This window comes from Trichogramma pretiosum, unplaced genomic scaffold, assembly GCF_000599845.2.
Source record: "Trichogramma pretiosum strain Unisexual culture from Peru unplaced genomic scaffold, Tpre_2.0 scaffold46, whole genome shotgun sequence".
In the NCBI taxonomy this organism is placed as follows: Eukaryota; Metazoa; Arthropoda; class Insecta; order Hymenoptera; family Trichogrammatidae; genus Trichogramma; species Trichogramma pretiosum.
The window spans coordinates 14,950-30,445 of NW_019641609.1; the positions used below are offsets into that span (position 1 = coordinate 14,950).

General features: G+C 34.4%; 1 protein-coding gene across 2 annotated transcripts in view; it reads left to right on the plus strand.

Moving 5' to 3' along the window:
* LOC106654479 (cubilin homolog) overlaps positions 1–15,496 on the plus strand; it is a 53,196-nt gene that overhangs the window by 5,334 nt on the left and 32,366 nt on the right. For both annotated transcript variants that reach the window (XM_023458494.1, XM_023458495.1), the window contains exon 2: positions 8,184–8,537. In XM_023458494.1, coding sequence (XP_023314262.1) covers positions 8,184–8,537 — 354 coding nt within the window. The remainder of the gene's footprint in view (positions 1–8,183; positions 8,538–15,496) is intronic.

The window sequence follows — 15,496 nt, forward strand, 5'->3', positions numbered from 1 at the left end:
TTGTTTGGATTGTTGAAAAGTACCTTCATGAATTTTTTCAGATTTTTTAATAGCTTCAGGCCTTCAGAAAAAATATAGATAGAAAATGGACGTCTATAGGGTAGGAGGGGAGTAGGAGGGGGGAGGGGGTCCAAAATTTTGGTTTTGGCACTTTTTTATCATGTACTATAACATACCAAAATTTCAGGAAAATCCGTGAACCTCGCCCGCAGGTTTATTTGAAAAATTCTGAATTTGACCCATATTTATTTAAGCCATCTTTGAGCCCTTAAACAAGACACCAATACTGTCAGGAATTGGATGGGAGATTGGGCAAGAAGAAATAAAAAACTTCCTCGAGAAACAATTACAGATTGCTCATTGGTTTTGTTGAATGCACTTAGTTTAGAATTTAACCTCTGCTCATATAATGAGTATTAAGTTAAATGTTTAAATTATTTACAAAATGATATGAATAATTGCTGCGTGCACAACTGTAGCAGACTTTGAAGAATTATTGAAAATAATTAGAAGTATTTTCATCATATCCAATTTTATTATCAAATAATTTAATTATCAAAAATTTCAAAATTTAAATGAAGATGAGATTAATAAAAGCTGGAAATTTGAGGAAATCACTAATGATACAAAGGACTCTAGTAAAAAAGAAAATAATAAACTTGAAGATGAAAAACAGGAAGATGGTGTCACTAGCAGCAGTGTGCATGAATATTTAAAAAAATTTAGAAGCCATTGGTAAGGATTTAGAGACAGTAAACGAAGAAACAGTTATTACTCCCAATTCCTTTTATAAACCAGATTTAAAAAAGCACTTACTGTTTACATTAGCTCAATTTCCTGTATGAACCAATGTCATGATGAAGTCATTCAACAGTATAAAATACAAAGCCTTCTTCAGCATACATTGAGTCATATTTTGAAGACCTTAAGCACACCGACGGTATGAAATATTCAATTAGTGCAAACGAATTTATTCTAAAGCATACCGAGAAAGTTCTGAGGTCTCAAATAAAACTTACAAAGTCAGAAGTCAAATTAATGGAGAAAGAAATAGAACAATCTCATGAGCATGTTTCTAGCATAGACATAAATCAAGAAGAAAGAAATTTAATATTAAATGGGCTCTTCTTTAATGCACCAACTTTTGATATTGTTAACGAAGGCTTAAAGATTGTAAAGTTTACTAATACATGTGCTTATGACAGCATTTTTGAAATTTTAACGTCTGCTTATAAAAGTAGCAGCGCTTTTGCAAATTTCACAAAGCTATTATCAACAAATCCTTTGCATGAATATGCAAGTAATGAATTTTCATTGCAAAATTTCTATCAAGATAGGAAAGAAATTGCATATGCAAAATTTTAAAAGGAAGGCAATTGGAATCATTGCGACGTTCAATCAATAGCGCAGAATAGCGAGTAACAAATTGCCATAAAAAATGTAATAAATATTTTAATAAACTCTTTTAACTGCAGTGCTCCTGTTGAATTACTTCAAGCTAACCTTGACGATGTGGATGCAAATGATGTACTAAAGATAAATTTTCATTTAGAAATTGCATCTGATAAATTTCCATACATTTTCTTCGACATAAACCGAAATCAAAGGCAAAGTAACCGTTGACAAGTTTTTAATCTTCAAGTTGAAGATTACTTGAACTTAAAAAGTAAGTAAAAAATCAAAAACGAATTTTGAAAAAAGCATGAGGTAACTTGAACTTTTTCTTAATTACGTAGATAATGATTCTTGAGCTTAACAATTCTGTTCGACCAATTTCTAGAGTGGAGGACAAGTAAAAAACCTGTATCACTTGATGATGAAATAAAATAGTAAAGTCTAACATTTATATCTTACTTAAAATTACTATTTTGTTCTTTTGTATAATGTTTTTTCAATTTGTAGTGATCCTGTGGTATTAACTCATCATAATATTCAATTGACGGAAGCAGATATTTTAAAAATATTTTCTGAGTAAGAATAGAATTATAGCTACGCAAAGGTCTCTATACTTGTAGCCTGAAGAATCGTTTTCTTCTAGTGGGTACGACTTTTTCTTGACGCTGCGCCACCTGGCGGCCGAGTCGAGAGCTTTGGATTGTTAAAGTGGAAAAAATGATAAAAAATAGGATATTTGGTCAATAATAAATATGGGCAAGGCCATGTTAACCGTAAGTAAGTACTTTTGAAGAGTTCATTGAAAAATAAAAATCCTGAAAATGTTAGAGCTCAAGGTCCATCGATCATGGATCTTCAGGGACTCAAAGTTGGAATTTCATTTTTGAAATTTTATTCTGCTTCAGGGACTCAAAGTTGGAATTTCATTTTTGAAATTTTATTCTGCTTCCTAAGGATGACTATGAAATTATCTATTGTCAAAGTAAGAGTAGCAATATAAAGAAAATTCAAATATTGATAAATTGACCAAATGTCTTACAAAAAATTTACAAATGACCAGAGGAAGACAATAGAAGCAATTCATTAGTTTATTCAGAAGATTATGCGTTAGAAAATAGTACTCAAGACAACAAAGAGCATTTTCACAATAATAATAGCATAGGTTTCATAAATTACCTACAAAAGAGTTCTGAGGAACAAGTAGATAACAATGACCGTATATCCGTCATTGCAAATTTTTTCTACTCACCTAAGATTTAAAAAAACTTGGTGCCTTTATTCGCACAATTTCCTTCATTCACTTTAATGATGCAAAAATATTTTTCAGGATCTAGGGATGATGCTTCCACTGGTAGATCAGAATCGTATAATAAAGATTTAAAAACTAATTTGGAATTAAAAGTTCAAACTAGTGCTAATAGATTTGTCTTGTGGCATGGGCTTATTTTATTGTGAAAGCTCAAAAAGCTTTGTGCATGTCTTCGATTAAAGAATTATTCAATCTACAGTTGGAAAATAAGATATTAATATATAATGAAGTAGAATGCGTAAAGCAAGATGAGTTTATAGAACAAGAATGTAATTTGAGTCAAGCTGAAAATTATGTAAAACATGTTCAAGAAAATATACTATACATGAATTTTACAAATGATTTTATTGAGGCACAAAGTAACCTTAAATGTGTGGGTAAAACAAATATATTCATAATCAGACTCTCTATTTGCAGTCCAGTTCTGTAATAAATAGTGCCAATGAAGACAATATAAGTTTAAAGAGACAACATAAGAATTAAAGTATATTACTTACCTGTGATCCGACCTTTGCTCGCTGGTTTGCAGTCTATCAATGGTCAGTACATCGTTCAAGGAAGATATATGCAGTTATTCATGCAAGCAATGCGCAGTTCGCCTATGAATAATAAAAGATTCTATGACATAAACTATTTAGAGGATGAAGAGGTTCACAACTTAAATAGTTTGCCAAAAGAACGATTTAATGACTTATTTACCTACAGTGACCGAGTTTCGGGCAGTGTATTACAAGAAATGATTTACTCATTTTTTTGTGTAAAATGCGTCCAAGACTTTCTGAGAAGTTTCTTAGAATGCTTTTTCAGTATAAGAGCTGGCGACAAGTAAGCTCAATTATTACGTACGTAAAGCAATTATTAATGTTGAGATTCGTCCCAGAAAATATAGTGTTGTGTTTGTATAATTTTGAATCCTGCTTTGAGAAACTATATAATCAGTTACCATATGCATCGAAGGTGAATAACGAAGAGAACTAAGCGAAGGTTAATCCAATTAAACGCAATGAAGGTGCAAAAATCATTCAACAATTGGGTAAGTGTCAAAACATAAAATTTCTGAAAAAGTTCTTCTGATCATGTCATTAACTCTAAAGTGAAAATGAAATTATAGCTAGGACCTCTCTACTTGTACCCTGAAGAATCGCTTTCTTCTAGCGGGTACGACTTTTTCTTGACGCTGAGCCACCTGACGGCCGAGTCGAGAGCTTTGGATGATTAAAGTGGGAAAAATGATGGAATAGCGAGCCCAGTTGTTCGGTTCGACAGAGTTCATATTGAAAGCAAATTACCCAAGGTCAAACTCTCGGGAACTCGTTCGGCGCAAGTCCGAGTACGAGTGTCGATGTGCTCTGACAGACTGTATATTCGTCGAAAAAACGAAAGTGGAAATAAATAACACATTTAAACTTTTCGCTTCCTAATGTACCACATGAGACGTAAAATTTATCACCACTTTTTAGAAGTATCGATCATTAATGAAATAAAGTGAAAAATCGTTTCTTAACCCTAACTCTCTTTTTCCTCTATCCAAGTTGGATGTTATTTTTAATAATAAAAACGATTTCGAGAATGAATACGCACACAGTACGCTCGAAATTTGACGAAAAGAAGTGAAATTGAAAGAAGACAACAAAGCATGATTTCGTTTCTAAAAATATGAGTTTACGTAAAAAATTTTAGGATACTTTGAGCGGCCTTGATTTGTGAATGAAAAAAAAATTAGTTTACTCTTTTTCTAATTTCTTGACAGTGGTTGTAGGGCTCATTGGAATAGGATTTAATTAATCTACTTCGATTTTGTTTATCTAATAAAACTGCGATTTGCCAAATTCTCTCATCGAGGGGAGCTTGTAATGATATCTCGATTGAATGAATATTTCTTTTACCATTGCGGTTATCATTAATTAGATTATCGTTCATACGTGGGTTAACAATGCCATCGTTATTATTGTAATTTTGATTAATGGGTAGGTCGATATTACCATCGTTATCATTTACTTTTTCATTAACGTCTTGATTACCATTTTCAATTTCAATTCCCCTTCTCTATCGCATAGCTTACCATTACTGTCATTTTTGGTATTATGTAACTATTATCACTTGTGTAACCGCATCATTCATCATTACTAATATCATTATGATATAAGCAAAATTGTTTACAATTGCGGTTGTGCACGTACAAAGGCTGCTCCCCAAACTGCACCGCGGCGCTGTCGATTTCGGACCGGATCGAGTTCACACGTATAACAAGAAATTCGTGATCAATTTTGAATAATTATAACTTTTCAAAATTGTGTTTTGTTCAGATTTATCGCAGCTCTCCTTGACGTATGGCAATTAATATAAATGCTTTTACGATCAAAATTGCAATACTCTTCAATTAGTCCTAAAACATAACGACTTTGGACCATATCAAGTCCACACGAGTAACTCGAGTAGCCAAGTATATCAGAAACTAAGGAGTCAAAAAATGGCCCGAAGATTAGTAATTAGTAAAAAATGAAAACCCCACATTGTCAGTGTACAAAAATGCAAAGATAGTTAAACGTCCGAAAATCAGGTCGTTTCAGGCTATTCAATACACAATAATTTCAGCATAATTTTTATTAAAATTTTAGAATATTCATATATAGATTTACAATCATAAATTACCAATTTTTTCGCCCTTGTTGAGCACATAATCTTCCTGACTTCCGAGTATTGCCTTTTGGTGCAAAATCAAATCAAAAAAATTAAATCACTTGTCGCGTGTATAATTTTTGCGACCTGCGGGAACTGTATTTCGGTGCTTAAATCTGATTTTTTTTCAAATTTCTTCTCACAGTTATTATATGCAAAATCTTTGCGACCTTCGTGTAATTTCCTTTGGTTTCTTATCAATTCCGATTTTCGTCCAAATTTTTATACGGATTTGTTGCGTGCGTAATTTTTGCGACCTTCGTGGACTATCCTTTGGTGAACGAGCAGATGCCCTTTTTATTCAAACGTATTTTCGCACTGTCGCATTCGTAATTTTTGCGACCTTGATCATGAATTGCTTTTTGGTGTCTAATCAATTTCGATTTATTTATAAATTTCTGATCACAATTATCACATGCGTAATCTTTACGACTGTCATGGACTGTTTTCATGTGCAAAAGTAAATTACATTTATGTCCACATTTTTTCTCGCAATTATCGCATACAAAATCTTTTCGACCTTCGTGGACTGTCCTTTTGTGTTTCCATAAATCTGATTTATTTCTTGATTTCTTCTCGCATTCGTCGCATGCATAATCTTTGCGACCCTCATGGACTGTTTTTATGTGCAAAAGTAAATTACATTTATGTCCAAATTTCTTCTCGCACTTGTCGCATGCAAAATCTTTGCGACCCTCATGAACTGTTATTATGTGCATGAGCAGATGCGTTTTTCGTCCAAATTTTTTATCGCATTTATCACAAGTGAAATCTTTGCGACCTTCATGGACTGTCCTTTGGTGTTTTATCAATTCCGATTTTGGTCCAAATTTCTTTTCGCATATCTCGCATGGGTATTTTTTCCGTCCTTCGAGTACTGTCTGTTGGTGTCTGATCAAAGTAGATTTATGTCCGAATTTTTTTTCGCAATAGCCGCATACATAATCTTTGCGATTTTCGTGTACTGCCTTTTGGTGATCGAGCAAATGTGATTTGAACCCAAATTTCTTTTCGCAGTTGTCGCATGCATAATCTTTCCGACCCTCATGGACCGTTCTTTGGTGCAAAAGCAAAGTCGATTTTTGTCTAAACTTCTTCTCGCAATCATCACATGAGTATTCTTTGCATGCGTAATTCTTGTGCTCCTCGCGAACTTCCTTTACGTGTTTCAGTAAACTCTGCTTACTCCCAAATCTCTTGGCGCACTATTCGCATAAGTAATCTCTGAAAACTTCGTGGAATATTTTTTTATGCTCAAGTAAAGTTGATTTGTTTTCGAATTTCCTCTCGCACTTGTCGCAAGTGAAATCTTTGCAGCTTTTGTGTTCCGATATTTGGTGTCTACTCAAATGACTTTGGAACTTAAATTTCTTCTCGCACTTGTCACATGCAAAATCGTTTTGTTCATTGTAAATTGTACCTCGATGTCTTATCATGCTTGATTCTAGTGTAAATGCCTCCTGACAAATATCACATATGTATTTTTTGTCGTCTGAAACATCAATGTCGGGTTCACGTGAGTTATCTTTGGAAACAATTTCCTCGAATTTCTTCGCACTTTTGTCCATTTTAGTGATTAAAATAAACCACGGATCTTTCAATTTAATACGATGGAAATTGAATGAGTAAAAGACAACATTAAAACTAATTTGTTTTACTATAAACATGTTGATTATGTGGAGGCAATGTATCAAAATTGTTTATGATCATATTGTTTACAATTTTAAAGTAACAGTACAATGTATTGTACAATGTATGTATCATTTAGTAATAACTCTTTTCATTTATTATTATTTTAGGTATGAATAAAGGCCGTGTACTCTAGGAGACAAAAAAATTAACATTCCTAGGAAAGAAGAGAAAAATCATAAAACCATCTAAACATTAAGAGCTTTAAAATAGAGTACTCGGTAAACTACAAAAATAAAATGATTATTATATATTGTTAAATATCTTGAATAATATTGAATAGAAATGACATTCACAATAATGTAAATCTCAATCATTTTTGTTAATAAATATAATGTTCGTTTATAATGAACTGTATATTGTTTTTAAAAATATTTTTATGGCCTACCACGAGGAAAACCATATGACTTTTCACATGGAATTTCATATGAGTTTTTATGAGTGTAGGTAGTGGTTGCATTCATGTCAGGCACTCAGGCGTGAAATAATAACTGTTTTCTTGGAAAAAGTGTTTTTTTTAAATAGAAATAGGCATTAAACAGAGCAGGTACTAACGTCGAGATATTTCGATTTTTCCGAAAATTTTTTTGTTTATAACAACTTTTCCGAAAAAAAAGGTCGATTTTCTGTCTGGACGCAATTTTAACGTTTTTTTCAACTTCAAAATTACGTCAAAATTCGAAAATTCACTATAATTGAAAAAACTCTACTTCAGTACCTGATAAAACTCATAAACTAATGAGGTAATTTTGCATTTTTCGTTTCAGATGATTCTGTGAAAAGTTACGTTCCTCACCGGAATTTTCACGACTTTTCCGTAGATTTGCTCTCAAAGGTCCAAAAATGAAAATTTTTTTATGAAATTTTCACAAAATACTCTGGAAGTCATGTACTTTCACATGTACATTGTAGACATAAATTTTTTTTTTACTAGTAAAAAAAAATTAAAAAAATTAAAAACAATCGATAAATCAGCACCATACGCGCCCTTAAATTCTCCATACAAGCGTCCAATGAAAACGAAATTTGACCCGTTGGTAGTCGAATTTCGTCAGGTAAATCGAGTAATGGCTCGTTGAGCTGCATTATATCAAGTGTTTTAAAATTTTAGCTTTTCGATGGAGGTTCCTTGTCTCATCCGGTCATAGGAATCTACTGCGGCGACCAGTTACCGAACAACGGGACGATCCTGTCGTCGCAATCGAACTTGCTCATTTGGTATCAGTCCGCGAACCCGATAAAAGACCAAGGTTTCGCTTTGGATTGGCAACAAATACCACCGATGTGCGGAGGAACCATCGAGCAAGACTTCGGAGCCATATACTCGCCGAAATTTCCCGGGGCGTATCCGGACGACAGAGACTGCTTCTGGACGATTCGCGTGTCACCCGGCAAAAGGATCGTTGTCACTGTGCTATCGATGTCGATAGAGGCTCATCCGAGTTGTGAAAAAGACTACCTCGAGGTAAAAATCAAATTAATTGAATAAAATTAAATTAAAATTTTTTTAACGAATAGTGGCTATTAAATGTCAGTTACTGCATGAATGGTAATGATTACTTGGTTTGACTTTGGATATTTCTGATCATTTTACGGGTCTGCTGAATTAACGAACTATACCCAGGAACCGTTGAAGAGCTTCTGCATCAAAATTTTTCAAAGAATCTGCCTAAATTTTTTCAAGATTGTTGAAACCATTACCGACCATTACCGAAACGCTTTAAAAATCGGCCTCATGGCTCACGGGATAAAACTAAGCATGGGGAGTTTTATTATTATTAACAGGATACCGTGAAAGTATTCGTTTTAACTTGTAATATTTTCCGTGAAATGCGGTACAGTGAGTATCCAAAAATATGCCAGCAGCTGCTGATGCTTGGAGAAAATCGTCTTCTTTAAGCGACGATTAAAGAGATCGATCTACCAAAAGTAAAAAGTGAAAGTAATTCATTCATTACGTTTATTATTGATGATTTTTATGTTGACGTTAAAGTTACTGCTGTACAAAATCAGCAAAACAACAATGAAAAAAGGCTAAGGTGCCGCGTTAATGCATACATTATTTGAGATCTTTTACTTCAAATGATCGTAAGGAAATCAAAGCGTATTTTTTTATTAACGCATTTATTTAAATTATTTAAATAACAAAGTCAATCTTCAACATTATATAACACTAGGCATTGAAAGATAATCACACGCTTTGGCTTCTAGTTGCCAAGAAAACGCACCACAAAAACCTTCATGATCTTCGCCACACATAATCTTTTAGTTTATTTGGAGCTTTTCTAGCCCTTTCGGGTCTTTTGTTAACACACTTTATTATACTATCTCGATTATTCTTTTGTCTTTGGCCTATAACTGCTAAGCAAATATACCATAAATCTTTATTCATCAGCTCATCGATGATCATTTCGCAGCAGAGAATTGGCAGTCGGTATTGCGTCAGCTCCAAGAAAGAATCCAATGCACATCGTCGGCAAAAGCTTCTCGACAATTTCTCGCACAGATGCGTAGCACAAGCCCCGAGAGATTCTTTCGGAAAGGACCAGTATATTTGTTGTGCGAACTTGAAGTAGTCCGTACACGTTAGTAATTTCGATGCCTCGTCGGGTCGCAATTAGATCAAGTCGTAGAGCGTCAAGCTCGAATTCATCGTAATTTTTTTCGCTTCGCTCTGGAACTTTTTGTCCTCGCACCAAGATTCGTTAAAACTCGACGACATCTCGATCAATCCGTGTTTGGCGAAAAAAGTCATGATCGTTGCAGCCAAAGTCAAGTCCAGCTCGTATCCTCTTTTTTCCAGGCACTGGACGACGATCAAAGTGCGAGACGCTACTTTCAATTGAAAATTAAAAACAACCTCGCCCACAGATCAGCGCCTCAATCCAAGAGCAGATCGACGGTATCCGGCAAAAGATTCGACACGACCAACTGCAGCGGTGTGCAGTAAACTTATCCCGGGCGTCGATCTGTATCAATTGATGGCTTTTGTCGGTGATCTCGAAAAACATCTGAGCGAAGTCCCATACGTAAATTTGATCTCTAGCACTCATGAGGTGCAACGGCGTCACTCCGTTCACATTGGCCAAATTTGGATTGGCCCCGCTAGCCAGCAGCAATTGGCTGATCTCTTCCTGAAAGCCTTTGATCTGAGCGGAATGAAGCGGCGAATCATCCGTCACGAAGTCGATACAATTCGGATCCTCGCCGAGCCGGAGAAATTTCTCGACGACCTCGGCGTAGTTCCACTCGCAGGGCACGTGCAAATGCGTGCGGCCAAATTTGTCCACGTAGTTCAGGTCGAAACGGTTGTAGACTTCAAAAAGCCTGTAGAGCACGAGACCCGAACGAGGTGCGAACATGCGTCGATTCAGGTGATGCAGCGCGATGGTGCGACACAACAGTGGCTTGCCGTTCTCGTCTACATCGGGCTCGTCTTCGTAGCCGCTGCAAGCTACGAACTTGACGAGCGCCGAACGACTGACCAATCTGCGTGGGGTTTCTATGGTTTTGATGTGCTCCATCAGAAGCCAATCGATCTCTTTCTTGCGAAAAATGTCGAAGAGATGCGGGATTTAACCCACCCAATTTCCGATCACGGGATATAGTCGATGTAGAAAATTACGTCGATCTTCTTCGATCTCCCAGTTGAACTGTTTACGCATTCTTCTCAATTTTGATGAGTTTGTTTGGTTAAAACGATTCGCATCCTCCTCGCTTTGGACACTTCCGTCGGAATCGGAAAACGATCCGCTCTCTTCATTCTTGAACATCTTTTTGCTCACTCACGCACACAACACAATCGCTTAGAATTTCAAAAATATTAATCTTTTACGATTTTTTTATTGGTATTTATACTGCAGCGTTGTAACAACAATTTATGTTATGCGCAAAGCTACAGATACGTCGTTGTTTTACCAAACAAAATGTGCATGACATGCGTTGAATTGAGGTGTTAATTTTTTTACTGTATGGAGTTCACAACTGAATTTTCTCAAACCAAAAAAAAATTAATTTCAAATTCAGATGTGCGTTTTTATTAAAAACATTTTATAGTAAGGACTTTACAGTAGTATTTAGATAATTTGAACATTTTATATCACTTATTGAATATATAGAATATTCGGTAACTTCTTATTCCAATAACTTACTATTAGCAGTAATTAAAGAATCTTAAATAATAGATAACATGACTGTTATATATGATATAACATTTTGTAAGATCTGAAAAAAAATCCAGAGTTCATATTTAAATTCACTTCAATGTGAAAATCATTATACTTTCATACTAGACTGAAATTTTCAAAATTCAATTGCAATAGTGTGAATGGACCACAATTCAAGCAAGTAAATGTTCTCGATCTAGCCAACATCATAACTATATAAATTCTTGTTTTAACTGGAAAACCATACCACCCGCAGTTGTAACTGTCGAAAGTTTTTTGTTACTCCATAATATTATTCCCATTTTTATTAAAGTAAAAGAATTACCATTCATAATAAACTTTTTCATTTGAATCTACGATTATTTGACCTACAAAATTGATCATAAATGAAGCTGTAATCACAATAAGAAATATCGTTGCCATTTGTAGACAAGCTACAAAATTCGTTTTCCACAACGTGACAATCTAAAAATGAAAAAAATCTTTGAATAAATTTCTGGGAAGTAAACGAAAAATTTGCTTCACCAATAATCCAGAAAAACTGAGAGCCCCGAAAATAACAACAGATCCCACGAATAAAATTTTTTCTCCTGATTTATTGAAAAATTGTAGCAGCCTATAATTGGATGATTATGACATTTATAATTCTTGTAAGTTTCATTTTTTCGTTCAATACAAAATAAACCTTAGTGATTCGACGTAATCACAATGCACTTTACGGATTTGGTTTTCAATAAATCGATTGACTTCTTCATTCCGATCAAAATATTTATTTTGAATCGTCTGGTTCAAATAGTTCAATTTATGACTGAAATTAATGATAAAAGTTGATTATACTTGATATTATTGAATGAAGGGTTCTAGTGGAGTAAAAAACTCACGTTATTAAAATGAATTGAGATCTGCTAAAAGAAATTTGACCAAGAACACTTGAAATCACTGCGACTATAAATAATCCGGCACACGTGAATATTAATAAATCGCAAAAGAAAACAACATAAAAATTTTCTTTATGATTGATTATATAAGTTGCCGTTGTCACATGAAACCTGCTAATGTTATATCGTCCTGGCATTAAAGTATTAACCACGAATGGTAGTGATATTGGCAAGGACGAGTAGATAAAAGACAAAGTAAGGATAAAAACAGAGAAATATATCGACACGCGATAAAGTACATTGTTCTCTTGGTCGAATATTTGCTTATCATGCTTGTCAGCAATTTTGAAGTAATAAACAGTTCTATCTTCCATAAGTCGCTGAAACTGAAAATTTGTACAAATAAGACATAAATGGACAAAGTATGGTTATTTTTGCATTTAGTACGTGATGTTCGGATGTGAAGTATAGAGAGTACAACGTTATGAGAGCAATCGCCAGCACCAGCTCACAACCACTCTTAATTTCGTACTCGATCGACATCGCATCTTGGTGCACCCTCCTATAGTTCCCGTACATCTGTTTTTGAAAAAATGATTATTGATTTGAATGAATTCGCGCTAAAAATGAATGCTTAATTTCTTACCACACAGAGGCCAAAATACGTTGCATAGGTAATGTAAAATGTCCTTAATACAACTTTTACTTCTTTTCTTTGAAAAGGCCACAAACCACTTAATTGAAGAGAAAATCTCGTCCAGTAATAAAGTTCTATTATTAGATCATCCGTCTGTTTTGCTAACATTTTGAATTAGTTTCAAATACTCTTTGCCATTCAAATACTGTTTTGTACCAACTGAGCACACTTGTTTGTGTTTTATCGTTAGATATAATTTATTTATACTTTATAATTCTACATTAATAATTTCCTGTTCAATTCATAATGTACCTCTAGTCAGTTCTACGTTTATAATTTCCTTTTTAATTTATAATATACCGCTACTCAGTTAGACCAAGAAATAAACACGTATATTGATTCTATGATTTGTGTACCGTAAATAATGAAGTTGAACTGCATGTACTATTTTCCCGCTTTTTATTTGAATAAATTTTAATTATTTGGAATGCTTGTTCGTTTGAAAACGGCTTGTTTTTTTTTATATTTAAAATTTTGAAATTGAAAAGTTGAGAAATTCAAACACATAAGACATAATTTTGACTTTCAAATTTTAATATTTAAAATAGTAACTTTTAAACGCGCTTATCTATCTAAAGTTTTAAATTTGTATGCGGGGACAAAAATCATTTCAAAAGTTGCAATTATTTTGCAAACCACCCATGTATCTCAAGTAAGATGAAAATAAAACGTTTTTCTTTTTATGGAAATAACATTTAGGTACCATAAAAGTGACGTAAATTGTTTGTACTTGTATAATCTGGCTATAATAGGTAAAAATAAACATAAAAAATGATAGACTTTACAAGCGAACAATTTTTTACGATGATTAAATTATTGATTTAAAATTACGATTTTCTTATAAATAAGCCCTTGGAATACTCATTATGTGCTTTAAAAATTTTAATTTTATTTTTTTGTGATTTGAGGTATTTTACGTTGGTCAATAGAAAAACATGATTTCACGACTCTCATTGCGGCTAACCTGAAGGTTAGAGCATCCTTGCAGGTCATCATCAAGCAGTAGGCGCCGTGTCCCTGATCAATGAATCTCGGCTTCAAGATGGCCGGATCGAACTCGCAGCCAAACTTGTCGATGGTCTTCGTACCGGTGACCTCGTATTTTTCGTTGAAACGCCTAATTAGTCTTTTTTTTTCACGCGTGTATGGCGGCCTGATTCTTCTCTGGTCTTCCAGATTGCGATACTTGCACATGTTACGCACTGCCTCGTCCTCCTCGAGGGTCATCATGAGCCAAAATTATCCACGTTTGACCGGTGCATTGTGTACAACCAGCTCCAAAAGATCCTGATCCAATTTTATCGTTTTATCCTCGTGCTTCATACTGCTCAACAAGTCATACTGAAAGCTTTATAGCAATTGTACTTTTCTTATAACGGGACATAAGAAGGTAGCGATGAAATAAATCATCGAGGGCGAGCTACAAGAAAATGAAGGGTTTTTAAAAAGATCGTCTCAATCTGAATACTATGCTTATATAATTTGAATTTCAGGTCAGCTTGGTGATTTGAAAAAAAAATCAAAAAAAAAAAAAAAAAACAACCAACACAATGCGAACTAAGTTGCTTACTGTATTTATTGATCAAAGTCACTTTAACCATTTCCAACGTCTTTTCTATGAACAAACGACCAAAATTTCCCACTCCTCGTCTAAGTGGTACAACCGAAAATCCCCGCGCCTCTGCGACGTAGTAGAAGCTATAATTCGCGTTGACGTAAGGCACAACGCTGAGCAGCTTGTGTGGGTCGTGTTGAGCGGGACACGGTCGTTGGTATCGTCGTAGTCGCATTGATTGGAAAATTGAACCTTCACCAACTTGACTGATTTCCGCGTGGTGCCGTTGACATTGTCGTCGCCGACTGAACTGTAAACCAGGAGATTCTCCCTGTAAGGCGACAGTAACACAAAGTCCAGCACCTCGTCTCGTCTGTACAATGGGGACAACTTGTGGTCCGTTTGATTGAACACGTTCGAAATGAACATGAGCAATTGTTCATGTCTATATTCTTATACAGGTGTAAAACAAAGTTTTTCCGACCCAATTTTTATCTTCTACGTGGTAGAAAGCATCGAAAGGGTAAAATTTACCCGGCCGCTTCTGTTCAGCCTTGTCTGCAGCAAGACTTTCTCTGAAAAATCTGTAATGCAAGAGCAAAAACTTGAAAAACAATACGACGACCGCACGCTTCATCTCGTCGTGAAATAATACGATTATTTTAAAAAAGATATGGGGCTGGGTTACTTGGGAAATGAAATATATCTTTCTTAGTTCATGAATAATTCCTTCCTTTGTCATTTGGTAAATAATATACGTCTGCGATACTCGAGAAATAAAAAGATCCTTCATTATATATTATTAGAGAATTATATGCCCTACCTGATACTCATTTATTAATGATCGAATAAAAGTTTCAAGTTTGTACCAAAACAATATTTAGTGTAATCTGAAGTATTCATGTAATTAATTTTTTCGACTAATTATAATTACACTTAATTGGCAAGCTTCTTGAATAATAAATGGCTAACTGCCCAATTTAAAAGAAAACCTTAAAGAGGGACAGTCACCTTGAACCTGCAAGATAAGAAAATTGTTGAAAAAATATGATAATTTTTTTTATTTAGTAGAGAGGAAAATTTTCCAACTCTTTTTCAAAGTATTTTCACCGTGAATTATTCAAAATA